The 24534-nt window shown below is 59.3% G+C and overlaps 2 protein-coding genes across 6 annotated transcripts in view; one reads left to right on the top strand and one right to left on the bottom strand.

Annotated features, from left to right (window-relative positions):
* Positions 1 to 1240: 1240 nt before the first annotated feature.
* On the top strand, positions 1241 to 8814 carry FAAP20 (FA core complex associated protein 20). Its single transcript, XM_082615821.1, has 5 exons — positions 1241 to 1320; positions 1570 to 1711; positions 1793 to 2079; positions 5633 to 5701; positions 6045 to 8814. Exons 1-5 carry the CDS (start codon positions 1259 to 1261, stop codon positions 6046 to 6048), a joined length of 564 nt encoding a protein of 187 aa, XP_082471947.1. The 5' UTR covers positions 1241 to 1258; the 3' UTR covers positions 6049 to 8814.
* A 146-nt stretch (positions 8815 to 8960) lies between these two features.
* The window catches only part of PRKCZ (protein kinase C zeta), a 98364-nt gene continuing 82790 nt past the window's right edge, over positions 8961 to 24534 (bottom strand). For all 5 annotated transcript variants that reach the window (XM_082615815.1, XM_082615818.1, XM_082615819.1 and 2 more), the window contains exons 11-18: positions 16917 to 17003; positions 15334 to 15469; positions 15061 to 15148; positions 13954 to 14073; positions 13186 to 13265; positions 12688 to 12777; positions 9496 to 9611; positions 8961 to 9353 (exon numbers count right to left, since the gene is read on the bottom strand). In XM_082615815.1, the coding sequence (XP_082471941.1) occupies positions 9266 to 9353; positions 9496 to 9611; positions 12688 to 12777; positions 13186 to 13265; positions 13954 to 14073; positions 15061 to 15148; positions 15334 to 15469; positions 16917 to 17003 (805 nt within the window). In that variant the 3' untranslated portion in view covers positions 8961 to 9265. The remainder of the gene's footprint in view (positions 9354 to 9495; positions 9612 to 12687; positions 12778 to 13185; positions 13266 to 13953; positions 14074 to 15060; positions 15149 to 15333; positions 15470 to 16916; positions 17004 to 24534) is intronic.

Genomic DNA, 24534 nt, shown 5'->3' with positions numbered 1-24534 from the left:
TGGGGCAGCTGCTCACACAGACGTCCCCATGCGGCTTCCCAGAACGGCCCGAGAGCCGGGCACGCGCCGGCCGTCGAGGCCTGCTGGGGCCCCGTCTGCCTTAGGGAGGCCTGGCGTTCCTCCTGGAAGTCCCCACGGCTGGCGCTCAGAGGCGCGGTGACACTTCCAGGAGAGGCTCTGAAGCAGCGGAGGCTGAAGCCAGAGCCAGTGGCGCCGTGTCTGGGAACCCCCCACCACCCAGCACGTCCTGCACACCTCAGTCCCATCCTGGGGCCCCCAGGGCACAAACTCTGCATCTGCAGGAGTGGCCGAGGGTGCCTGGGCGTCTGCTGCCACCACGTGGCGGATTGCAAGGTCACTGGACGAGAGTGCCTGGCGCCCGGGGTGTCACAGAAGCCCCCTCAAAGGCCCTCCACCTTCAGGCCCCCGCCCCTGGCCCAGGACTCCGGGCCCTGCACTTGGTCGTCTCACATTGCTTTTTATTTATGTACTTATTTGGCTGCACCGGGTTTTAGTTGCGGCACGCGGGCTCTAGTTCCCTGACCAGGGATCGAACCCAGGCCCCGCCCCCCGCATTGGGAGCGCGGAGTCTTAACCGTTGGACCACCAGGGAAGTCCCTCTATCTCTTAATTAAGGAAACTAAGCTCCTCCCTTTTGTAAAGAAACGGGGAAGGATCGCCCGGGTCGTCAGAGCTGGACACCCAGGCTCAGGGCTGCCGATGCAGAGGGAGGTGGCAGAGCTAGATCAGGCCTGGCAGCGGCGGGTGGGGACGCCAGGACCCCCAGCTGTCTTCCCGCGCAGTTCCTCCTCCTAGAAGCCGCTGCAGACCCCAGGCCTGAGGGGTGAGGGCAGCGTCCCCCGGCTCAGCTGGAAAATGACTCCCTCAGGGCAAGGCAGCCTCCCGACCTCAGTGCCGCCTCCGCGGTGGAGGGAGGAACCCTGGCCTCCGTCTCCCCAAAAGTTGGGGTCAGGACACCACCCTCCGATAGTGCCACAAAGGAGAGGTCACCTCATGGCCTGCGGAGCAGGTCGTGGGGTCCCCAGGGTCGGGTCAAGCGCCCACGTGGGGGTGGGAGTTGGGGCCCACAGCTCACGTCTGGCCGTGCGGGGATTGAGGAGGGGGTCCTGGGTTGGGTTCTGTCCCGGCGCGCCGGGAGTGCCCGGGGCGGGGTCTGTGCCGGGGGCGGGGTCTGTGCCGGGGGCGGGGGCCGGCGCGCGGGCCGCTCATTTCCGCCGGACGCGCCGGCTCCGGGCGGATGGAGGCGGCGCGGAGGTCGAAGCTGAGCCTGAGCCGGCGGAGGCCGCCCTCGGGGGTCCGGTGAGGCCGGGGCTGGGGGCAGCGGGGCGAATGGGGAGCCTAGTGTCCCCGGCCGAGCAGTGGCCGGGTGTCACGTCCCCACGTGCTTCCCCGAGCCCGCCTCGGTCCTGCCCCGCCCCCCCAGCTCTTCCCACCCGACCGCCACCCGCGGAATTCTCACCTCCCCACGCCGAGCTGCACACCTGTCCGCCCCCGCTGAGTCCTCCCTCCTGTGCCCTCCCCGCCGGCTGAGTTCTCACTGCCCCGCAGCCCCAGGTGCCCGAGCAACCCCCCCGGTTCCCCTCCGGACGGCGGCGAGTGTGCGCGGCCGTGGGCTGAGCTGCTGCGCGTCGCGAGTGCGGACCTGAACGTGGACGGCGAGCTGCCGCCGCTGCCCGCGTTCCCCGGCCAGGTACGTGTGCAGTGGTCCCCGCGTGGCTCCGGGTCTCGGGCTGGGGCGGGGAGGGCGCGGTCCGACGACCCCGTCTTGTAGGAGCCCAGGCGCAGCGCTGAGCGCGCGCCCCCGGAAAGCTTCACCGTGGGAACCGAGACCTTCTCCTGGACGCCCTTCCCGCCGGCCCCGCGGCGAGGCGGGGACCCGAGCCACTCCGACCGAGTGCTCCGCGAGGCCCTGGGGCGCACGGGGTCCTCCGCGTGGTCCCCCCAACGACACCCCGCGCCCGAGCCCCGCGGGACCTCCAGCGTCGAGGAGCAGCCGTCCGTGGAGGGGTCGCCGACACTGCAGAGCTGCCCCATGTGCCAGGCCGACTTCGCCCCCGGGTGAGTGGCCCCTCTGCTGCCACCCGGTGGCCCTTTCCCTGTTTGGAAACCACAGGCAGTTTCAGAAGGCTAGGGTAACTGAGCGCCACTTTGGCGTTCTAAAGTGATATTTCACACAGAAAAAGTTGGCAAAGCGCAGAGACGGTGCTGATCAGCCAGAGGGCACAGGGGTGCAGGTCTGGGAGTCTACTTGCTGGTCCACCGGTCTGGGGCCCTGCTGACAGGCTGCAGTCTCCTGGATGGGGCCCCTGGGACTCTGCAGCATGAGGGCAGGGAGGCTCTGGCTCTAACCGGGTCCACCCTGACATCCGGGAACCTGGTGGTGACTGGCATCCCCAGGTGGACTGCCTCCAGAGCCAGTCCAGGCTGTGGGTCACTGAGCAATTTTCTGTTACAGCTCCTCGGGCACCTTCCCCCGTGGGGTGGATTGCCAGTTTTAAAAACAAGACTTCATTTCTGTGTCCAGAGATACTTTTTTCTTTTTAAAAGACTAACGTATATTTTTATACCTTTTTAAAACTAAGGGTGATGGGATTGGACTTTGCTAAGCAGTCCCAACTGCCCAGCTTGTGGGCCACGTGTCACAAGGCCGAGGACACAGGTGTGGGGGTCATGGGGGTCAGGACGGCGGGAAGGAGCTTGGTTGGATGAAGGGGGTGGATGGCCGGTTTCTGTAGCTGGACGTGTGCTGCGTGTCCTGTGGCCTGGAGAGTGGGTTCATTTCCGTGCCTTGTCTCTGGTTTTCCAGAAGTAAAACCAGCCCTGGGGGGTGAAGGGAGTGGCTTGTATAACTAGCAGCTGATGACAAACAAAAGTCATCAAACCAGTGATCAAAATGTGTGGCACAAAACTGCGCAGGTCTGCAGTCAAATATCCAGGCTCCTCCAGTGGCGACACTTCACTGGAGCCAAGCTTTTGGGGGCCTGGACGGCTCGGGGTGGGGGGAGTGAGGGCGAGGAGGTGGCTGTCCCCAGGGGGGCCTGTGGGCGAGGCCCCCCGGCCGGCACAGGTCTGGCATGGCGGGGGTGCAGCGGGTGTGGCACCGCGCTGAGATGCCCGTGCTCCTTGTAGCGCTGGAGAATTTTTCCCAGACCCCGTGGCTCACCGAATATGCCTCTTGCCTGTACTGATGCTTCAGGACAGTTGTGGGCTGCATACACCAGCTCCCTCACCAGTTTTTTTTTTAACATTTATTTATTTATTTTTGGCTGCATCGGGTCTTAGTTGCAGCACATGGGATTTTTTGTTGCAGCGCGCGGGCTTAGTTTCCCGGCGGCATGTGGGATCGTAGTTCCCCGACCAGGGCTCGAACCTGTGTCCCCAGCATTGGAAGGAGGATTCTTAACCACTGTGCCACCAGGGAAGTCGTCCCCCCCAACCCCGCCTACCAGTCTTGATGAAGCCATGAATGCTTTTTAAAATACGAAGTCCTCTTGATTTGTACCCATCGAAAGAAACCCAGGGACGGAAGTACCATCGGAGCCCTGGAGGGAAATTCGTCTTCTTGGCAGCAGACATGCAGCCCAGCCCCTCTAGGGGTGGCTTTTATTCTCGGATTACTTGTTTTTCTACACAGTCTAAAAAAGGACTCCTAGGTACATTAGAAAGAAAGTTCCAGTCTGAGCTCTTTAAGCAGTTAGATTGAGGCTGGGCAGGATGCCTCGGGATTGCAGAGTAGGTGTCAGGCGGTTGGGTCCAGGCCTCCGCGTGTGTCTGGAATGCTTCTAGCATGTTCTTCCCTTTGATTAAGAAGGAGAGAGGCGGCCCTTGCCGGGCCACACCCCGAGCCTGCAGGGTGACAGTGGAAAGCACCCCCCACACCACCCCTGGGGTAAGGGGACAGGTCAGGCCCTTAGGGGACAGAAACGGGACTGTCCCACGCTTGCTTTCAGTGATCCTGGGGACTGTTTTTGGGCAGAGTTGGAAGCCCTGCCACCCCTCGGAGCAGAGGGATGGGCTGCTGGGCCGCAGGAGGTGTGGGCGGCCTGGGCGCCACGGGCAATAGTGAGACGCTGCTTGTCTTTCTCGGAGCCTCGCGCTTTCCGGGTCACTCAGAACCGTTTGTTCTCTGAGCTTCTTCTCTGACCTGAGGGCCGTCATGTACCGCATGTGTGTGAAAGCCCCTCTGTGTCCGTGAGCTCGGGGCTGGTTCGGGAGATTGGCTCCCTCCCGCCACCTGACGTGAGGACGGGAAACCAGACAGGCACCGTGTCCGCGTGATGAGACCCAGGCCAGCCCGTGGGGTCTCACGCGCTCCGAGGCCCCTGGAGGGTCGGAGCAGAGCCCCCTCCTGTGCTGGGCCTCCCGTCCACGCACCGGGCACGAGTGGGAGACAGAGGCAGAAGCTCAGTGTGCAAGGTGGACCCGCCACGAGGCTCCTGTTGGGGGGTGAGGGAATCCCAGACCGCGCCCCCGCCGAGGGACAGTGCCGGGCAGCCCCCAGACGAGGTGACCTGGTCCAGATCTTAGGGTCTTCTGGTGGCCTCGGAGAAGGCACGTGGAGGGGCTGCTTCCCAGGACGGGCCGAGGGGCCTCTCGGGACTCGAGGAGGCACCGACCGGGGGCCTCAAATCCCCAGGAGGGAGCAGAAACCCACCCAGACTGGCAGGGGCTCCCGCGAGCAGCAGGGGCCGCCGTGGGCTGCACCGGGGGAGAGGCCGTGGCCCTCGGGCTCGCCGAGCTTGGCGCCGGGACGTAGTGGTGCAGGGAAGGGCCTGTCTACTCTGGCCAGGTGACCAGCTTGGTCTGCCGAATGCCTGGCTCTGCCGCCCTCTGGGCACCATGGCTGCAAGCTGACCGTCCACGGGCCACCAGCACGCGGGGGACGGTCATTCCCGGCCTTTCCTCCTTGATGGCATCAGACGAGGTCAGGGATGGGAGGCGCCTGCTGTGACCGGCGTCCACTCTCCCCTCCCTCACCCAATGCCGAGGGGCTGACCCGTGGGCCTCGGAGCCCCACTAAGTCCTCTTCCCCAGAGGGGCCGAGTCCCTGAGTGAAGAAGACAAATTCTCAGGTCTGAGGCGCACACCCACCTTCGTAGTGACCACCCTCCTAGGCACCAGCGCTCACACCTTTTCTTTTCTGGTTGCCAAGCGGGTAGTTTTTGAAGGAGGGAAGGGATGCATGGGGCGTTTGTTGGTGTGGACACACCTGGTGGGTTTGTCTGACTGATGAGATAGAGCCCCCGCCATGGGGGGTGGGGACCCCGCCCTCCACCTGGGGGGCCCTGTGTCTTGCCCACGCCCTTTACTTGGGGCTTTCCGACACAGGGTGCCCCTCAGTCTTAGACGCAGGTGCCAGGTGAGCCTGGGAATGGGCATCAAACAAGCCTTTTGGGCGCCCTGGGGACCTTGGACCCAGGAGCAGGGTTTGGAAAGGCCCTTTCTGGTTGGGGGGCCCCCTCCTTTCTTCTGCCAGCCGAGGGCACTGTCCCCAGTTTCTCTCCAGCTACTCTTTGGTGCGTGGTAAGCACCCAGGAAGGGCGTGAAAGCGGGTGATGTGTGCTCTGGCCGGGGTGCCCTCCCTGCCCGTGACCCTCTCCTCTCCTCGCAGGCTGACCCAGCTGGACGTTGAGAGCCACCTGGCCCAGTGCCTGGCAGAGAGCACAGACAACGCGGTGTGGTGAGCAGCCCGGCTCACGGCTTCCCCTCCACCGGCTGGGCCACCTCCCCTCTGCTCTGAATCCCCCAAAGCTGTATATTAAAGCATGTCAGTGTGAGGTGTTCATGTCCCATATCTTTGTGTTGAGGCCAAAACATAGGGTCCTTTTTCCTTTTTGGCTGCTGCTGAGCAGCGTGATGACTGAAGTGGACAGGGCCACTCAGCAGACAGAGCAGCCCCAGGCAGGTGACAGAGACAGTGTCACCAGCAGTTCGGGTATTTGTACCCAAGTTGGCACAAGAACGGCCGCTTTGCTCACCCCTCTGACTCGGCTCACATTTCACAACCGTGTTTTAACCCCCAGGTGAAGCTGCTCCTTCTGCAGCTGTAGGTTACCGCCGGCAAGGAAGACACTGTCACCGGTGCCTGTCATCACCCGCGGGGGTTCAGAGCAGCTCCCCTCAAGTCGGGAGTCCCGGGGAGGGGCCGGGCCCGCCTGCCGCATCTCGTGTGAGCCGCGTCTCGTTCGTGCCCTCTGTGCCCCCAGGAAGCAGGGCCAGAGGGCGTGTGCAGGTAGTCCTCCTTCCGGTGCTGCTGGCCCACAGGTTCTGGAAGAGCCTCGCCGCCAGCACAGCCACAGCGGCTGCAGCACCGGCAGGAGGGAGGGGGTAGGATGTGGAAGTCTAAGGTTAACTCCCAGAAGTTGGTATTTTCCTTTCAAAAAGGGCTTCAGACGAGCCATGAAAAGACACAGAGGAAGCCTCAGTGCACATTTCTCAGTGAAAGATACCAACGTGAAAAGGCTACACGTTGTGTGATTCCAACTCTAGGACATTCAGGGACAGGCAAAAGCCATGGAGACGGTAAAAAGATCAGTGGTCGCCAGGGGTTAGTGGGGAGGGGGCGTAAATAGGCAGAGCACAGAGGATTTTTAGGGCAGGAAAATACTCTGAACTCCAAGGGTGGATACGCAATACACGTATCAAGCCTGGGTTCAAACCCACAGAATGTACCGCTGCCAGGTGATGCAGCAGAGCAGGTTCTTCCTTTGTAGCAAATGCAGCCTCTACGGGGATGCTGGGAGAGGGAGGTGGCAGGGGGCGGTGCACATGGGAACTCTCTGTACCTTACCCTCGCTTTTGCTGCGAACCTAAAACTGCTCTGAAAAATAAAATCTGTTTTTAAAAAATGGCTTCAGAAGCCTTTGCTCCTGGAGACGCCTACTTTTTTTTTTTTTTTTTGCGGTACGCGGGCCTCTCACTGCCGTGGCCTCTCCCGTTGCGGAGCACAGGCTCCGGACGCGCAGGCTGAGTGGCCATGGCTCACGGGCCCAGCCGCTCCGCGGCATGTGGGATCTTCCCGGACCGGGGCACGAACCCCTGCCCCCTGCATCGGCAGGCGGATGTTCAACCACTGCGCCATCAGGGAAGCCCGAGACGCCTACTTTTTTTTTTTTTTTTTTTTTGCTGTACGCGGGCCTCTCACTGCTGCGGCCTCTCCCGTTGCGGAGCACAGGCTCCGGACGCGCAGGCTCAGCGGCCATGGCTCACGGGCCCAGCCGCTCCGCGGCATGTGGGGTCTTCCCGGACCGGGGCACGAACCCCTGCCCCCTGCATCGGCAGGCGGACGTTCAACCACTGTGCCACCAGGGAAGCCCGGGACGCCTACTTTTAATGAAAGTAGCAACAGCACGCACTGTCATTAACGTCTTTAATGTGCAAGACACGAGCGGGTGTGGCCTTGGAGGGCACCCCCCCCCCCGCAGAAGGAAGCCAAGGCCACGTGCACCGCCATTCACTGTACAAAACCACAGGGACGCGTTCACCTCTTTACAGTTTCCAAGGACCGTATCAAAAGGACACACCGTATTGAGACTGGAGCCGCTGGAAAATGTTAATGACTTGTTTCCAAACCCCACCTCAGCACACCCTTCACCTTCTTTAGTTTGTAAAAACAAGTGACTGTGCACAAAATCTCCCCTCACCAGGAGCACAGGTCACGCACGTGTCTTGTACACGAGCAACCGCGCTGGTGGCCGGGAAGCTGTTTGGCGACACCGCAACCTTGATAGAAATGCCTTAAGTTTGAACAGATCCGTGGCCCCTGTTGGGAGGAAGGGGGCTCCTGAGGCTGTCTGTGACCCTGTCCTGGGCACAGCGGGGTCTCCCTCCCCAGGCGACCTCGCAGCCCTCACATGCGGCTCCGGGACGACATCACCGCGGGGCTGCCACGCCCCTCAGGCCCAGGCAGCTCTAAGTTCTGTGGTCCCTCATTTCCGTCTCTGGAGGTGGGTCCTTCTGATCACAACTGGGGGGCTGGTTGGAACAAGTCCACGTTCCATGGACACTGCCGCCGGGGCCAGGGGCCTGGGGAGGCTGGCATGTCTGCGGAGGGTCACGGTGAGGCAGCGGCTTCTGTTATCCTTTTCTTACCGTGATCCGCCCGAGGCCGCAGACACACGGAGAGGAGCAAGGCCTAGGGGTGTGTGGCGATGTGGGACATCCGGGGACTGCTGTCCCCGAGGGTGGACAAGGCCCCTGCCCCCCCCCCCCCACTGCCTGTCCCTGAGCCACACCTGACATGTCAGGGACTTATACAAACCCACGATTTACCTCTTTCTAGAAAACCTTGGGTTTGGCTTTTCACTTAAGGGGGTGGCCGAGTGACACGTGCCCCCTTTGCAGATTATGGGAAGTAGTGGGTGAGCCGTGCCCAGAGATGCATGTGGGAGGGTATTCTAGATTTATTGTTTCACTTTAAGGCTAGGACCCATCATACATATATCTTTTTAAAATTTCTAATTCTGAGCGTCATTCCTGACAAAAATATTTTCCAAAAATCTGATACATAACACGAGACATCATGTAGGCACTGCTTAGTGTTTCCAGAAATATATTTTGTGCGGATTTAGTTTTCAATTTTTTTTTGTTTTTTGGTCTACGGGTGCTTTGGTGAGCCGTGTTTTAGAACCTCTATGATCCAATTTTCCTGGTCAGTCTAATGCCTGGGTCGGGACCAGCGGTGCCCACCTGGTGAAGGGGGGGCCTGGGCGTCAGACCACAGGGGCTACTGACATGCTCGGTATGAAAATACTTGTTAAATATTAACAACAGGAACTTACCAGGATTTAGAAAATGTTCCGAATTTGTAAAAATGCTCCATTGCAGTGGATCCCCGCAGGCACTTAGCTCCCGTCCCCGGCCCGCGCCTCCTCCGGGTGGGGCCGTGCCTGCGACGCCAGGCGGGTGCCACCCGCGAAAAAAAGGCATCAGAGGGAAGCTTCAACATCATCGGGACACTTTATTCCTCAGGACGTTACAGGCTAACTCTCCCGGCGGAGCAGGTCAGTTCTGTTTCTGTGGAAAGTGTGCACCTTCGAGGTCGGGGACACTTTCTCCCTCGGACACGAGCACCGCGGCCTCCGCGGCGCAGGCACAAGAAGCAAGTTCCTCTGGTGCTGGTGGCCGCGGGCCGGATGGAGGGGCTGTTCTGCCCGGGCCGCCAGCGCCCAGCCCGGCATGCATGCGCAGTGGTTGGGGACAGGCCCGCACCGTCTGCCCGCGTCCACGACGAGAACGCGGCTCCTCACGCGGACTCCTCGGCGGACAGGAGCAGCGGGTGGGTGTATTCAAACCCTTCGAACTCCGACTGGTCGATCCTCTTGAGGACGTCCCTGTGGGTACCGGACAGGGCAGGCTCGACGGGCCCCCGCGAGACAACGGCCCGCGGCTCGGGACGCCCCGCCCCCCACGCGAGACCCGCCCACGTCCACGCCCCCGCAGCTCAGGACGCCCCGCGCGTCCGGCAGGTCTTACTCGTCGTCCGGGGTCAGCTGCACCGGCTCGCTGGTGAACTGCGTGTCGAAGTTGTCCAGGCCGTAGTCGTCCGTTATCTGCGGCTGGAAGGGCGGCAGGGCCTGCTTCTTCCCCAGCTGCAAGAAGACACGCGGTCAGACGCACGCGCCGGCTCGGCGCCCGCTTGGAGTTTACACAAACACAAACCACGGAATCGAACAGAAGAGACCGCCTCTAAATATGCCTCATGTTTAAAGACCCACTGTTTTTCTCTTCAAGTCCAGCAGGAAAATTTTCCTAAGTCATAAAAACCCTACTTGAGCTGAAAAATGCCGGCAGCGCAGGCCGCACAGGACGTACCTGGGATGGAGCGCAAGGTCCAACCACCCACGTGGGATCCCACGCCATCTGGGGTCTGTGCCCCCCTCGGCAGCCCCACCACTTAAACCAAAGGAGGATGGTTTGGGGAAGTTTCTTCCTTTCTTAATCTGGGAACCCAGGTCATAAAGGAGCTGGGACCTGGCAGGGACACCCCTGCCCACACTGGAACCTCTTCTCTCAAAAAAGCCTTAAGTGGCCATTTCTATGTTTGTTTTTTTTTTAATGTAAATTTATTTTTGGCTGCATTGGGTCTTCGTTGCTGTGCGCAGGCTTTCTCTAGTTGTGGCGAGTGGGGGCTACTCCTCGTTGCGGTGCGCGGGCTTCTCATTGCGGTGGCTTCTCTTGCTGCGGAGCATGGGCTTCAGTAGTTGTGGCACGTGGGCTCAGTAGTCATGGCGGATCTTCCTGGACCAGGGCTCGAACCCGTGTCCCCTGCATTGGCAGGCAGATTCTTAACCACTGCACCACCAGGGAAGCCCTCGATGTATTTCTAACCCCAACGGGATGCACGGCAGTAAAACGCTTGTCAGGCGGGAAATGGGGCGTCTCAGGACCCAGACTCTGCTTCCTACTCGACATTTAGGAGGATGAGACACGCTCATGCCTGGAGAGGGCGAGTCGCGCGCTGGGGCGGAGCACTGCTCACAGTGAGGACGAGGACGGCGAGGATGGAGCGGCCCCACGTTCACACACTCGGTGACATAACCCGCCCAGGTGTGCGCCACGCACTTGTGCTGGGCCAGGCGCGCTCCTAAGAACTCAGATCGAGCCATAAGTGAGAAATAAGGTCCTGCCCCGTGGGGTCTGCTCCCACCCACACCAGCCACGTGTGAGCCAGCAGCCAGCCCTCCAGCCCGGACCCCTCAGCTCTCAAGGCCCGGAGCAGCTTGATTCAGGAAAAGGATGACCCAAGCCTTTCGGGACTGGCCGCCCCCTTCCCTTGGAGGGTCTGCGTGAGCACTGAGCCTGGAAACCTCCACCTGGGTGGGGCCTCCACGGGACCCCGTCCAAGATGTGGAACTGTCCCAAGGCCCCGTGTGGGGAGAGAGCGACAGCTGAGTCAAAAATAAGCCCCCAGCCCACCTCAGCTCACACCCGCTCTTTGCACTGTGGGACCCAGAGCCATCAGGAACTCCAGTTATAGCAAGAGAAACAAACTGGGCCTGGAATGTTGAAACAAGTTCCATAAGTTCTGGGGACTTGGGAAGGACGAACGCAGGCTCTGCTGGTGAAGCTGGTGCATGAAATGAGGATGTCACAGAAACAGACGAATTCTTCCCAGTAATGCCCCAGTGTCAGGGCTGAGGCCAGCACACCTGCCAGGGCCCCAGCAGCATCCGTGGCCAGGCCACCGGGCAGAGGAACGCCTGTCTCTGTCACCCAGGGGATGCAGGAGCAGAGGGAACGGGCCGAACCGCAGGCAGAGCGGGGTCACCAGTGTCTGTGTGCGTGCATGTGTCTGCACACCCGTGTACACACTGCAATCACAGGCCCCAGCAGCTGGTAGGGTTGGGCCACACCCTGGGCACCGTTACGGGGACACAAGGCCTTCCCTTCCTCCCTTTCTGTCATGTGCAAGTTTCCATATTCTTCTGCATGTATGAAATACATTCTGGTAAAAAGTGAAAAAGGGGCATTTCTTACACGATCTTCCCTACCTTAGGTCTCAGGCTGCTTTAAAAAGATTTAAATAGCAAGAATCAGAACAGACCACAAGGCAAGCACAGCTGGTTGCTGGCCTGGGGTCCTCTGAGCCCGCCCCCTACCCCCGTCCCTGCTCTGGGGGCCAAGGCTGCCTCAGCCCGTGGCACCCCCCCCCGGAGTGTCCCACACACAGTGTCACCTCCTCTTCCCTCAGTCAAAAGCAGTGGACGAGGGACTTCCCTGCTGGTGCTGTTGATAAGACTCCACCCTCCCAGTGCGGGGGCCCCAGGTTTGATCCCTGGTCAGGGAACTAGATCCCACACGCATGCCGCAACTAAGAGTTCGCATGCCACAACTAAGGACCCCATGAGCTGCAACTAAGGAGCTGGCAAGCCACAACTAAGGAGCCCACCCCCGCAACTAAGACCCATCGCAACCAAATAAAAAAAATAACAAACAAAAACAACAAACAGTGGACGAGAACGGTGCCACCCAAGTGATGTCCTGTGCACCCCACCACTTAGCCCTTTGGTGCGATGGGAAAGAGGAGGCTGGAAGAGGACAGGGGTGAGGGGTGGCGGCTCCGGTTCTGAGAAAATGGCCTGAAAGAGGGGAGGTGGGGGTGGAGGTCGGGGAGGGGCACAGCTGTGCAAAGACAGGAGCGGACCCGGTATGTCGGGCGTCGAGGGGATCACGAAGCCCCAGCGGAGGAGGCCGCTGCTGCTAGGGGCCAGGCGGGAAGCAGGGGACCAGCCTGGATGAGGGTGGCTCAGACCCAGGTGGCTGCAGTGGGGGTGGGAGAAGGTCCAGGCCCTGGAGGGTGAGTCCCTGAGGACTGGGTGGGTCAAGGTCCACTGCAGGGGGAGGGGCCACGGTGCACCGGGATGTCCTATTGGAACTAGCTAGCCGGCCAAGTGGAAACGTCTGGGAGCTGAATCAACTCAGGCAGATGGCAGCGGTCACAGACCGGGCACCCCGCCACGGGACCCCCGGCATGGCATGGACGCCCAGGCAAGGCTGCTCCCAGGACCTTGAAGAAGCAGCCCCCGCTCCCAGGGACTTCTCAGGCCCTCTCCTTGTTCTTCATTGAGTTTCCAGATGGCTCCCCACCCATTTCCGTCCATCCCACCCCCGAGGGCCGCCCACCACACGGGGCGGGGGGCAGTATCAGATTCCGCGCTGCTTTACCAGGTCCCAGTCTATACTACGGAAGAAAGCGTGAGACTTGATGTCGGAAAATCCAGTCTGCGGCCGGCAGCCGAGCCTCTCCTTAGGGTCCTGGGGGTCAGAGTTCAAATGAAGACAAGTCAGCACAGAGCAAGGCAGCCCCTGATTCCCGTGCCCAGCAGGGGGACGGGCCTGCCCTCCCCAGGACTTACGAGACCTTTAGCAGACCACTCCCAGCCGGCCCAGCACCCAGGTGAAGGCCAGACGTTCCCTTCATTTAGAAACGCTTCCTCCCAACAGGTTAAGCTCCTCCGGGAATTTCCCCTTTGGCATCATTTCTCGTTGTTACATTTTGTCAAGTGTGAACAAGCATCCATAGGACGTTCAAGGAAGGACGCAGAGAGTCACACCCACACCCGACACTAAAAATGCCAACCAGCTGGTGGAGCCGTGGCCCCAGTAACTGAGAAAGGGCCACAGCCACGGCTGGCTTGGCCGCCACGGTGGCCACGAGCGTACCTTGTTTAAAAATCCTTTCAACACGTGGGAGGCCTTGACCGAGAGGAACCGGGGGATCCGGATGGGCTTCTCCAGGATGACTGCAACGACCAGGACCGGGAGGTGAGAGCCTGTTCCTTCTCCGTGCCCGGCCCCCGCCCGCCACGTCAGCTCTGCCCAGCAGCCAGGGAGCCGGCAGCCTGCAGGGCACTGGGAACCCTTCTGAGCAGGAGGGTCGGGGCACTCGTGGTGCCCTGGGCCCCATCCTACACCCCAGCAGGGTCTTGAGGCCTCAAAGGGCCCTAGTGCCCACGGTCACATGTGCTCACAATCACGTATGAACCAACGGAGGCTCAGCTGGCCCTGCGTCCCCACGTCCACGGGTGCCAGAGGGCACCTTGGGGACAGCCTCAGCCCTGAGCCCCAGCATCCCGGGGCTGTCAATTCTGGCCCGGGGCCAAGATGGCGAGGCGCCGTGGCTGGAAGGGGGCAGCACTGTGGCTGAGCACAGCCGCTGCCCGGGACTCTGAGGTGCACACCTGGCGTAGGAGGAAGGGGGTTTGGGCTAAATCAGGACAGATTCTCTTTCCCGTGGGTGTGAAAGTGCCGTGTCCCCCCAGCCACGGCCGTTCCCACACCCACGGCCCGGGCTTTGCTCCCTGAGAGCCGGTCGTGGACGTGTGGCCCCACCGAGTCTGTGGCAGCCGCGGGGACCAGCCTGGGGACCTGCACCTCTGAAAGGGGAAAACCCGCAGGGTGTGGAGGCAGCTGGACGCACAGCCCGCGCACCTTGGAAAAGGTAGTCCTCCGTGTTCATGTCGGGGTTGTCGGTGATGATGTCGAAGGGGGAGCGGCCAGCCATCATCTCGAACATCAGGACGCCCAGCGCCCACCAGTCCACGCTGAACCCTGGGGGAGAGCGCAGGCCTGTCAGGCCGGGCCTCTCTGATTGTGCTGTCCCGTCACGGGGCGACAGTCATGACAGTTTGCTTTTCCTGGACACAGCTAAGGATGCGTGTCCCCAGCATCTCCCAAGCAGCCTGGCCTCCCCTCTGTCCACTGTCCCCGGGACGCTCAGCTCCCCCTTATGAGCTGCAAAGCTGTCTTCACATCGAGGCAGTCCACGGATGGCCAGCTGTTCCCAGTGTCTGCAGCTGTCCACCTCCATCACACACGGGGTCCCCGTCCCGGGCCAGGTTCTAGACTCCCTGCTCTGGTCCACAGCTGCCATCTGTCCTTCTCTGGCTACTAAGTGACTTCAATCCTATCAGCCTCCTGGGTGCCCAGGTATCTGAGGGTGCGAGAACCTGCCCACCCTGCCTACCTCCCCCCCAACTTTTAACAGCAAGGAAAATGTGTGGAAATATTTGATGGTATATTTGTGATGTGAAAACAGCAGAACCCAAGGAAGGGGTGGACAAGCTCCAGTGTCCACGGGGGCTGTGCGTGGCTCTAGTGGCTCTGGGGAACCCCCTCCGGCGGGCGGCACCCACTGACTCGGGACACCCGCCTCGGCCCTGTCTTTGCTTTGTCTTCTCCTTCCCAAGCCCTTCAGGCTCCTTGACCAGAGGGATCCTATCCAGTAACCTTGCCAGGGGACACTCAGGTGGACACAGAGGACAACAGCTGGGGACTGAGGCCAGTTAGTGACCTGGGGCCGGGACGAGGTAAGGGTGTGCGTTTTAGTGTAACTTGGTTAGGAAGACCCCTCTCCCCGGCTGCTGGGCCAGGGCCCCAGAGCCCCTGGTTGGGACCCCCGGCAGGGTTGGCCCCAGGCAGGCCCACCCCCCTCTCTGCTCCGTGGCCGAGTCCCCAGGGAGAGGAGACTCCCAGGGCTCGGGTGGTGCTATCGCGCCTCCGCTGAGCCCAGCGCCCTAGCGCCCCGCCCCCGCTCACCGTACTCCTCTCCCCGCAGGATTTCCGGAGCGATGTAGTTCGGGGTCCCGCAGAAAGTGCTCGTCGTGTCGCCGGGGCCCAGGCCTTCCTGCAGGGACAAAGCCAGTTACCAGGAGGAAGGGGCCCGCCGGACACACCCCCGCCGGTGAGAGAACCAACAGAGGACCGGTGACGTGGGGGCGGCCGGAGCCCGGCAGCCAGGACGAGACGGAGCGGGTGCTGGGTTGCCCGGGACCCCCGGAGGCAGGCGGGGGCAGTGGGCCGGGCGCCCACCTTGCACATGCCGTAGTCCGTCAGCTTGATGTGGCCGTCCGCGTCGAGGAGAACGTTGTCCAGCTTCAGGTCCCGATAAATAATCCCCCTCTCGTGCAGGAAGTTGAGCGCGATACAAATCTCAGCAGCGTAGAACCTGGGGAGGGGGTGACACCCGTCATCAGCAGGGAGAACCCAACCAGGAACCGGGACGGGGGCCCAAGCAGACAGACGTCCCGTATCCTCGGCTGAAGAGCGCAGGGGCCGACAGGACAGGGCAAGGCACGCGGCGTGCTCGTGGTCAGGGAGACGCAAACCAAACCCACCGTGAGACATCACCTCGCGCCCACCAGGAAAGCCACTATCCAAACCCCCCAGACAGAAAAGAACAAGTGCTGGTGAGGATGTGGAGAAACTGGAACCCTTGTGTACTGCTGGTGGGAATGTAAAATGGTGCAGCTGCTGTGGAAAACAGTACGGAGGTTCCTCAAAAAAATTAAAAATTAGAATTACCATGTGACCCAGCAATACTACTTCTGCGTATATATCTAAAAGAATTGAAAACAGGGACTCGAATGGGTATTTGTACCCCCATGTTCACAGCAGCGCTATTCACTGTAGCTAAAACACAGAAGCAACACAAGTGTCCATTGTCAGATGATGGATAAACAAAATGTGGTCCATTCACACAATGCAGTAATATTCAGCCTTGAAAAGGGAGGAGGTTCTGACACCTGCTCCAGCGTGGGTGGACCTTGAGGCCACTCTGCTGAGTGAAATAAGCCAGGCACGAAAGGACACATCCTACGTGATCCCGCTTCTACGAGGTCCCTGGAGGCGATTCACAGAGACAGAAAGTAGGAGGGTGGCGGCCGGGGCTGGGGGAGGGGTGGGGAGTGAGTGTCTCATGGGGGCCAGAGCGTCGGTTTGGGAAGATGAGAAAGTTCTGGAGATGACGGTGGTGATGGTTGTACAACACCATGAATGTGCTTAACGCCACTGAGCCGTGCACTTATAAATAAATGCACTGAGACAGTAATTTTACATTATGTGTATTTTACCACAATTAGAAAAAGAGGACGTGAGCGTGTGGGGCCCGCTGCTCTCGACTGCCCACCCGCCTCCCCCCAGAAAGGACCTACGGTGACTCATGACGCCGCGTGGAATTATTTTCCAGTGAGGAAATGAGGAAAAGAGAAAACTATGGAAAACAGGAAAGAGCTACGTACGGGGTGGAAATAAACGCCCCACCCGCCCGTGAGGCCAAGGCTGCGCGGCGGGGATGGGGTCAGTGTCCCTGAGAGTCATTTAAAAAGAAACGGAGGTTGTCTTCCTCTTCCAGGCAAGCCCCTGCTGTACATCCGTGCAGATGGCGGGGAGCGGCCTTGCCGTCCAGGCGGCTAAGCTGATAGTCGGGGCGTTCACCCCATTTCAGAAGCAGGGGAAAAGCACAGCACCATCGTACACGCAGCGCTCTGGGGGGGTCGGCCACTCCCAGGACCCTCCCGGCTCCGGCCTGGCCCCTGGCAGGCGGCAGTGACCCCCTGTGCCCCTTCCCTCCTCCCGACCCCCCAGGTTCCCCCCCGGCCCCCGGCTGCACCCACCTGGCGTGCTCCTCGGGCAGCTTCCTCTGCCTCTGCATGTGGAACATGAGGTCACCCCCGTTGACGTACTCGATGACCAGGAACAACCTGCGGGACACATGGCGGGGAGGCCAGGGTCACAAGCGCGGCCAGGACCCCCAGGGGTCCCCCTCTCTGGCCAGTCACCCTCCTGAGAGGCCCAGGGAAGGCGGTGACTGGGGCTGTCCGCCCCGCTCTGGGGTCAGAGGGAAGCCGCTCAGCTCTGACCCCGATGCAGTAAAACTCAGGAGAGAAACTCTTGTTCACCACTCGCTGCATCCAACACAGTTATTTGTTCTCCCAGGGGTGCCAGGCCTGCCTTTGGTTAAAAAAGGTAAAAATAAGGCAGGGCTGGTGGCCGGAGGCCCACTGGGGCAGGGGGGGCACTATGTGGCTGGGTGGCCGCAGAAGGCCTCCCCAGGGAGCAGAAGCCTGGGTGGTGGGGGGACGGGGAGGGGCCACGGGGGAGGGCAGAGAGCTGAGGGACCACCCTGTAGGCCAAGGGGCCCGGCTCGGCAGGAGGAGCCAGAAGGGCAGGTGCACAAACCAGGTGATGCGAATGACCCTCTGGCTGCTGTCTGGATGCACCCCAGGGAGGGGGGACGGGCAGGCGGAGGGGGAGGAGGTGCCAGGTGAGAGCACAGGTGCGCTGGCCAGGAGGGCCTGAGGCAGAGGCCACAAGACTGCCAGTGGGCTGGGCAGCCAGGAGGGGAAGGAGTGGGCGGGACCCTCCCTGAACAGCAGGTCCCAAGGGGGAGGGTCAGGCTCGCTGACCTGGCCACAGGGAGTTGGCAATGCCAGCTGCCCTCCGGAGGGGTGTTGGGGGCAGCGGGGCCACCAGTGGGAGGATCCCTGTGATTGACAGATCCGTCCTCTGGATGCAGGCAGGGCCCTTCAAGTCTCCAAACAATTTACCATTTACCATGTGGTTTCTTTTCTGATAAGATCCTTCTCGCATTTAATAAGGTTCCATTTTCAAAATTAAATTCACACACGATTTTCCAGAAATACCCTGCTGAGGGCAGCTTGTGGATTTTTAGGTCAACGGCTCCTCTGGGGCGCTTCTGGAGAGTTGGGAGCAGAGGGAGGGGAGCAAACCCGCCGGCCCCCCAGCCTGTCTGCACCCCTGATTCAGTGATGACGTCCTTTAACACGGGGCAAGTGAACGAGCTGCAAATCGCCTTCCAAGTCTCTGATTACATGTTTAGACTAGAAACAACTCCTAAATACATAAATAGCAAAAATGGAGACAAAAGTCTGAGCACTGGGTGGGTAGCCAGAGCCTTCCCTGTCATCCTGGAGAAAACCCAGCTCCTCTGTGGGGGCAGGGCAGCTCCCCCGCCTCCAAAGGATGCTCTCAGAAAGGGTCCAGGAGCCCTGGCCCTGACACGGGCCCGCCCGTTTTGCAGACAGATTGTACTCACGCACATTTTGCCTGTGGCTGCTTTCACACTACAACAGAGGTGAGAGACGGAAAAAGCTCGCCGACCCGCTACGAACAGCAAAGACCAACGACAGCAGTGCAGCCCCCGCTGACCGTCGGGCACTCTTCCAGCACGTGTGCACGTCTAATCCTGGCAGCTACCCTGAGGGAAGTGATCTGCAGGTCCTCAGCCCCTGGGGAGAGGCCTAAGCCCGCACGGTTTCAAAAACAAACCATTTACTAACAACTCTGTGACATCAAAGCACAGGACGGTATTTGCCACCAGGACCCGGAATCGTGCAGCCCCAGGAGGTGTGTTCACCCCAACGTGGGTGCTCCCCAGGAAACGGATGTGGCCGCCCACACAGGGACAGAAAGCAACGCCACTCCAGAGGAAAGAAAGAAATACGCCAATGCTAGAGACAGACACCAGCACGATGGCTTGGGAGCAGAAGAGATTTAAGGGGACATTTAAGAAGCCAGAGAAGCAGCAGCAATGGTAGTCTCCTTTCTGTATCCAGGGGAAAGCCCGTCAAGGGAGTTTCAAGAGAAGCCACATCTCTACGCGTGGACGCGGGGACACGTTCAGCTGGTCTGTGGCTGCCACCTGGGGCCCTGGGTCTCAGGTAACTTGCCGATCAAGGAATTTATTTAATTTGTGAAAACTGATCAGCTACAAGAACAGAGCAGGATGTTTTTTTTTTCTTAAAGCAACTGTATATCTAAAGATTTTTCTCGTTCTACAAATAAATCTTACTACTACTTCCAACATTTCACTTTTTCTTTTTCCTTTTTAATTTTTACAGGAGTAGACTGGATTTACAATGTTGTGTTAGTTTCAGGTGTACTACTTTCAACATTTCTTTAGAGCAAAACCCCACCAGAGCCGTCAGGGGCTGATTCACTCTGATGACAATGCTTTGTGTGACTCAGACGAGCTGGCTGCTATGACAAAACGCCCCGATGTCCATGGCCAAGTGCAGCTGGAGGCCGTCTCTGGGCTTCCCGCCCGGGGCTCTGCCATGGCGCAGGCAGAGTTGGCACGTGTGTGATGCCAGGAGGGGACAGAGGCCACCCCTGGGGCCGAGACAGCAGCTGGCGTCCCCTCGGTGCTTCACAAAATGTGCGAAATATAGTGAAACCGCGCAGACCAGGATCCATCAAGAGCTGGAGACGGAAAGGGGAGTGAACACCACAGGCGACTCACAGGCTGGGACCAGGGCAGGAGCAGAGGCCAGAGGCCGGCCCTACCTGCCTGACCCCCATCACCCGAGGAAAACCTGGGATGCGGGGCCTGTCCGATGGCTGAGGGTGCTGGGGGCAGGGGAAGAGGGGACCGTGGCCCCGTCTGCATGGGAGATGCTCTCCTCAGCTCGGGGCTGAGTCAGTCCAGGCCCCTACCTCCCCACAGCCCCCACGGGATAAAACACCAGCCCTGGGCTTTCTTGGTGGTGCAGTGGTTAAGAATCCGCCTGCCAATGCAGGGGACGTGGGTTCAAGCCCTGGTCCAGTAAGATCCCACGTGCCGCATGCGCCACAACTACCGAGCCCACGTGCCACAACTACTGAGCCTGTGTGCCACAACTACTGAAGCCCGTGCACCTAGAGCCTGTGTTCCGCAAAAAGAGAAGCCACTGCAATGAGAAGCCCGCGCACCGCAATGAAGAGTAGCCCCCGCTCGCCACAACTAGAGAAAGCCTGCGTGCAGCAACGAAGACCCAATGCAGCCAAAAATAAACAAACAAATTTATATATATATAAAAAAACCACCGGGGCTTCCCTGGTGGCTCAGTGGTTGAGAGTCCGCCTGCCGATGCAGGGGACACGGGTTCATGCCCTGGTCCAGGAAGATCCCACCTGCCGCGGAGCGGCTGGGCCCGTGAGCCATGGCCGCTGAGCCTGCGCGTCCGGAGCATGTGCTCCACAGTGGGAGAGGCCACAACAGTGAGAGGCCTGCGTACCGCAAAAAAACCAAAACAAAACAAAACAAAAAAAACACCAGCCCCATACCTCGCTCAGAGGGGACACCGATGGCATGGGACAATGTGCTGAGATCAAGAGGTAATGCCACATGGACACCAGCAGCTGGCTCCATCTGGCCCCCCACCCGTGTCTGTCAATAAAACTTTATCGGAACAGTCTTTGTCTGAACCCCAGTGGGTAGCTGCCACAGAGACCATGTGGCCCTCAAAGGTGAAAATACTTACTATCTGGTCTTTTGAAAAAAAGTGTCGACTGCTGGTGTAAAAAATAACAAGAACAGCAGCTTTTACGGCCCTCACAAAATGTCAGGCACTGTTCCAAGCACATCTGTGTATAAAACTTAACCTGAGAACCGTGCGGTAGGTTCTAGGAGTTTCCCTATTTTACAGACGGGGACACTGAGGCACTGGGAGGTGAAATAACTTTCCCAGGATCACACAGTTACTGTCTAATAAGATCTGATACCAGGTGATTTGGATGAATCCAGAACCCAAGCCTGGAGCCCCACCTCCAGTTACCGACCCCCCATCACAGGGGCAGCTGCCCCCCAGGGGAGCTCAGGGACAGAAGAAAGGAAAAGAGGAAGCAGACAAGCACCTGGGCTCCTGACAATGGACGACAGACAGGAAAGGAGGCTGAGGGCCAAAGGGAGCATCTCAGGGGAGACCACGCTCATGCCCGAATGAAAACACAAACCAGACACGCAGGGCAAGCCCAGGACAGACGTGGTCAGAACCAACACCCTGACTCAGGATGCTCACAGCAATCACGGTGGGCATGCAAACCAGGCAGAGCCCACGGCTCCAGGACAGCTGCCAACAGAACAGGGGAGCTGGCAGCTCCAGGCCCAGAAAAGCCTCCTCTGGGGTGGGGTGGGGGGGATGAACAGCTTGTCTCCATCTCCCCGTGGACGACGAGTGCGGGACAGACACACCACCAAGCACCCATCTGCGTTCGAGGGCAAGGGGACCTGGCTAAGCCTGGCTCAAGCGCCTGTGCTCCACATGTGAAGGATGCGCGGAACGTGAACTCCAGCCCTTCTCACACTCGGGAGTCATGCCTCATGATGAAATCGAGCAAAGTAGGAGAGACCCAAACAGCGAAGCAGCTACAGAAGGACCGGCATGAGGATGGCACACCTAAAAAATATAAAAATCACAGCAAACACAATTGGGTGGTGGAGAGAGGGAAGCTGCCCTCTGAAACACCCTAGGCCCCAGCAGATTCAGCGAATCCTGCCAAGAGGTCATTTCAATGAGATTTAGAATGTTCCAGAGAGTAAAAAAATAAGGAAAATGAAAAAATCCAATAAAGATTGTATAAGGGGAACTACAGATGGATCAGAAAACATCAATGAAAAACTCCTAAATAAGATCAGAAAACTGAATTCAAAAGCACATTAACAAAACTGTACACTAAGACCAGGCATGCGTTTCCCCAGGAATTCAAGGAAAGTTCAACCCTGGGAAATATGTTATAATGATACAATTCATCATTTTAGGAGGCCCCGAGGAGTAAAGATCATAACAATCACCTCCATAAATGGTGAGAAGACCTCTGGAAAAATTCCATATTCTTTCTTGACAATAAAATAAAAAGAGGTGTAAACTTCCTTCAGACAAACTGTAACTCCATGCCAGTTATTGGCATGTCTGTAACCTCCCCACTGCTGGGTCTGGGAGTCTTTGAGCTGCGTTTCTGAGGCTCTGGGGGAGATGGGGTGATGGGGTCCAGGAGTCCATAGGGGGTGATCCTGTTCCCAAGAGCCAGACAGGGGCAGTACCTCCTTAGCCTCCAGCCTTGTCAGACGGGGCCCCTGTGGACCCAGAACTCAGGGAGATGGATGCAGGTGGAAACCCTGGTCCCTGCTGCTCCCTCCCTCCCCCAATGCCCCTGGGCCCCTTGCTGTAGCAAACGCCAACACATTTGACTGGAATGCCAGCGTGGTCTGGCTCTGTGTTCCTGACACCCCGCTGGCCCACAGCAGCTGGCGCTGGGCTCTCCGTGCCAACACCAGACGCGTCCCCTTGGGGTCAGGAAGGGGACAGGTTTGCCCACTACCACCAGTCCCCAAATGCGGTAGGTACTGGCTGATGTCATTAGAGATAGAAATGAACAGGGGCCCGAATCGGGAAGGAGGGGCTGGCAGCATCGTCTGCAGATGTTATCACTGCACATCTGGAAATCCAAGAAAACCACCTGAGATTTACTGGAGAAAGAGAATCGTGAGGCAAAGGGCCCGAAATCAATGTGCAGAAACCACATTACGTTGCTGTTGCTTTCATGGAAGAAAAGACCTCGCTTCTAGTAGAAACAGAAGAGAGAAACACTCAGGACAAAAATTAAGCGAGGAACTGAAAACTCTGCGTGAAGAAAACCTTTAAGATCTCCCACAAGAGCAGGTGAAAAGGGAAACCACACGACTGAGCAGGAAGCGCCTGCGTCCTAAAGATGCCCGCCTTCCTTTCCGAGCTGGACAGGTTGATTCCAAAGTCCACATGGAGAAATAAACAGCAAAAAGGGAAAACAAGCAGCAAAACGTGTCAATGAGGACTTCCCTGGTGGCGCAGTGGTTGAGAATCTGCCTGCCAATGCAGGGGACACGGGTTCGAGCCCTGGTCTGGGAAGATCCCACATGCCGCGGAGCAACTAGGCCCGTGAGCCACAACTACCGAGCCTGCGTGTCTGGAGCCTGTGCTCCGCGACAAGAGAGGCCACGACAGCGAGAGGCCCGTGCACCGCGATGAAGAGTGGCCCCCGCTTGCCACAACTAGAGAAAGAAAACCCTCACACAGAAACGAAGACCCAACGCAGCCAAAAAATAAAAATAAGTTAATTAAAAGAAGGCTCAACATTAAAAAAAAAAAGTGTCAGTGATAAGACCAGGGAGTATGCACAAAAGTTACTTCCTCCTTTCACTTTCCTGCATTTTAAAATTGCATCTTTTTTTTTTAAAAAAAGGAGCTACCCTTTTACGTGGTTTCTGATGTCATTTAATAGTTGGCAAAAGCACAATTTCAGGTCTGGTCCTGACAGTTACTTTGACAAAAGGAGCCCCCATGCCCGGCTCTAGCGAGGCCCTGTCCAGAGGAGGCGTGCAGCTGGACAGGACATCATCTCAGTCAGGCAGTGGCTGCATGGGGCACCGGAGTCACCACATCCTAATGGGATGGTCCAAGGATGCCAGCTCATGGAGAGCATGTCCCACGCCCGTGCATGTCCATCCCCAAGCACACGGTAATAACACGTCCCTGCCACCCACCTGCCCTGGTCTGAAAGCAGCCAGGCGCCTCCAGATTAGGAAGAAAGAAGGAATCACACTCCGTGAAGGCTGTGTGTGGGCACAGCGGCAGGAGGACTCAGGCACCCGGGCTAGGCGGACAGAGGCCACGCCCCAAGGGTCCCTCACTGTCCGGGGCTGTGGGGTGACCTGCAACAGCTACCACCGAGTTTCCAGAGAGAGCACGGTCCACCCATATGACGGAAAAGCACAGCGAAGCCCTGAAACCCCCTGAGCGTTCCAGGGAGTCTCGACTCACTTCCAGCGGGGGGTCCCTTCTCCCCACGTGCGCTCTCGTGCCGGGTGGTCTAGCCCGAGGGGTCCTGCCTGGCAGCCTGAGGGGTCAGGGCTGCATGTGGACCATTTTAGGGGATGCAGGGGATCCAGGTGGAGAATAGAGGCTGACGTGGCTCCACCCACGCCCTGTGTCACTCAGCACCGCGCTTTCTATTCCGGGTTTCAATTAGGACTGGAACAAATTCACTGCCTTTGGAAAGCACAGTGACTCACGTTCCCAAGGAGGGAGCGCCTGCCCCTCAAGGTCGCGGATGATTCCTGCCGCCGGCACAGCCCCGGGGCGCACCCTCACGTAGCGGTCACAGGTGTCCCGTGACCACCACCAGGGCCCCCGGGAACCGGATCTGCCTGACCCTCCATCAGGAGCGGGCGGAGGTCTGCTCACCGCAGGCTCGCCTGCTTCTCACCATGGTGACAACACACATGGCCCCGGCTCCCCCTCGGCTCCCGCTTCCCAGCCCCATGTCCACACCGCCCACTGGACACGTGCTCGCACCGCGCCCCCAGCTCTCCACGTCGGACCCCACCTGCCGCCCCAGCAGCGCCAAGTGTTTGTCAGTCCTGCCACGCGCTCCCTGGCATTGGGCAAACTCACCGTCCTCGCCTCCCTCAGGCCT

This window comes from Mesoplodon mirus (genome assembly GCF_964341445.2).
Source record: "Mesoplodon mirus genome assembly, chromosome: 3".
In the NCBI taxonomy this organism is placed as follows: Eukaryota; Metazoa; Chordata; class Mammalia; order Artiodactyla; family Ziphiidae; genus Mesoplodon; species Mesoplodon mirus.
The sequence above is the reverse complement of the archived record's forward strand: the minus strand, read 5'-3'. Positions and strand labels throughout refer to the sequence as shown.

What these genes read in the sequence shown, in the direction of transcription:
- FAAP20 (XM_082615821.1), top strand. Translation starts at nt 1,259, where the DNA reads ATGGAGGCGGCGCGGAGGTCGAAGCTGAGCCTGAGCCGGCGGAGGCCG. An exon ending in AGGCCGCCCTCGGGGGTCCG is followed by an intron (nt 1,321 to 1,569) that starts GTGAGGCCGGGG and finishes ACTGCCCCGCAG; the next exon opens with CCCCAGGTGCCCGAGCAACC. An exon ending in TGCCCGCGTTCCCCGGCCAG is followed by an intron (nt 1,712 to 1,792) that starts GTACGTGTGCAG and finishes CCCGTCTTGTAG; the next exon opens with GAGCCCAGGCGCAGCGCTGA.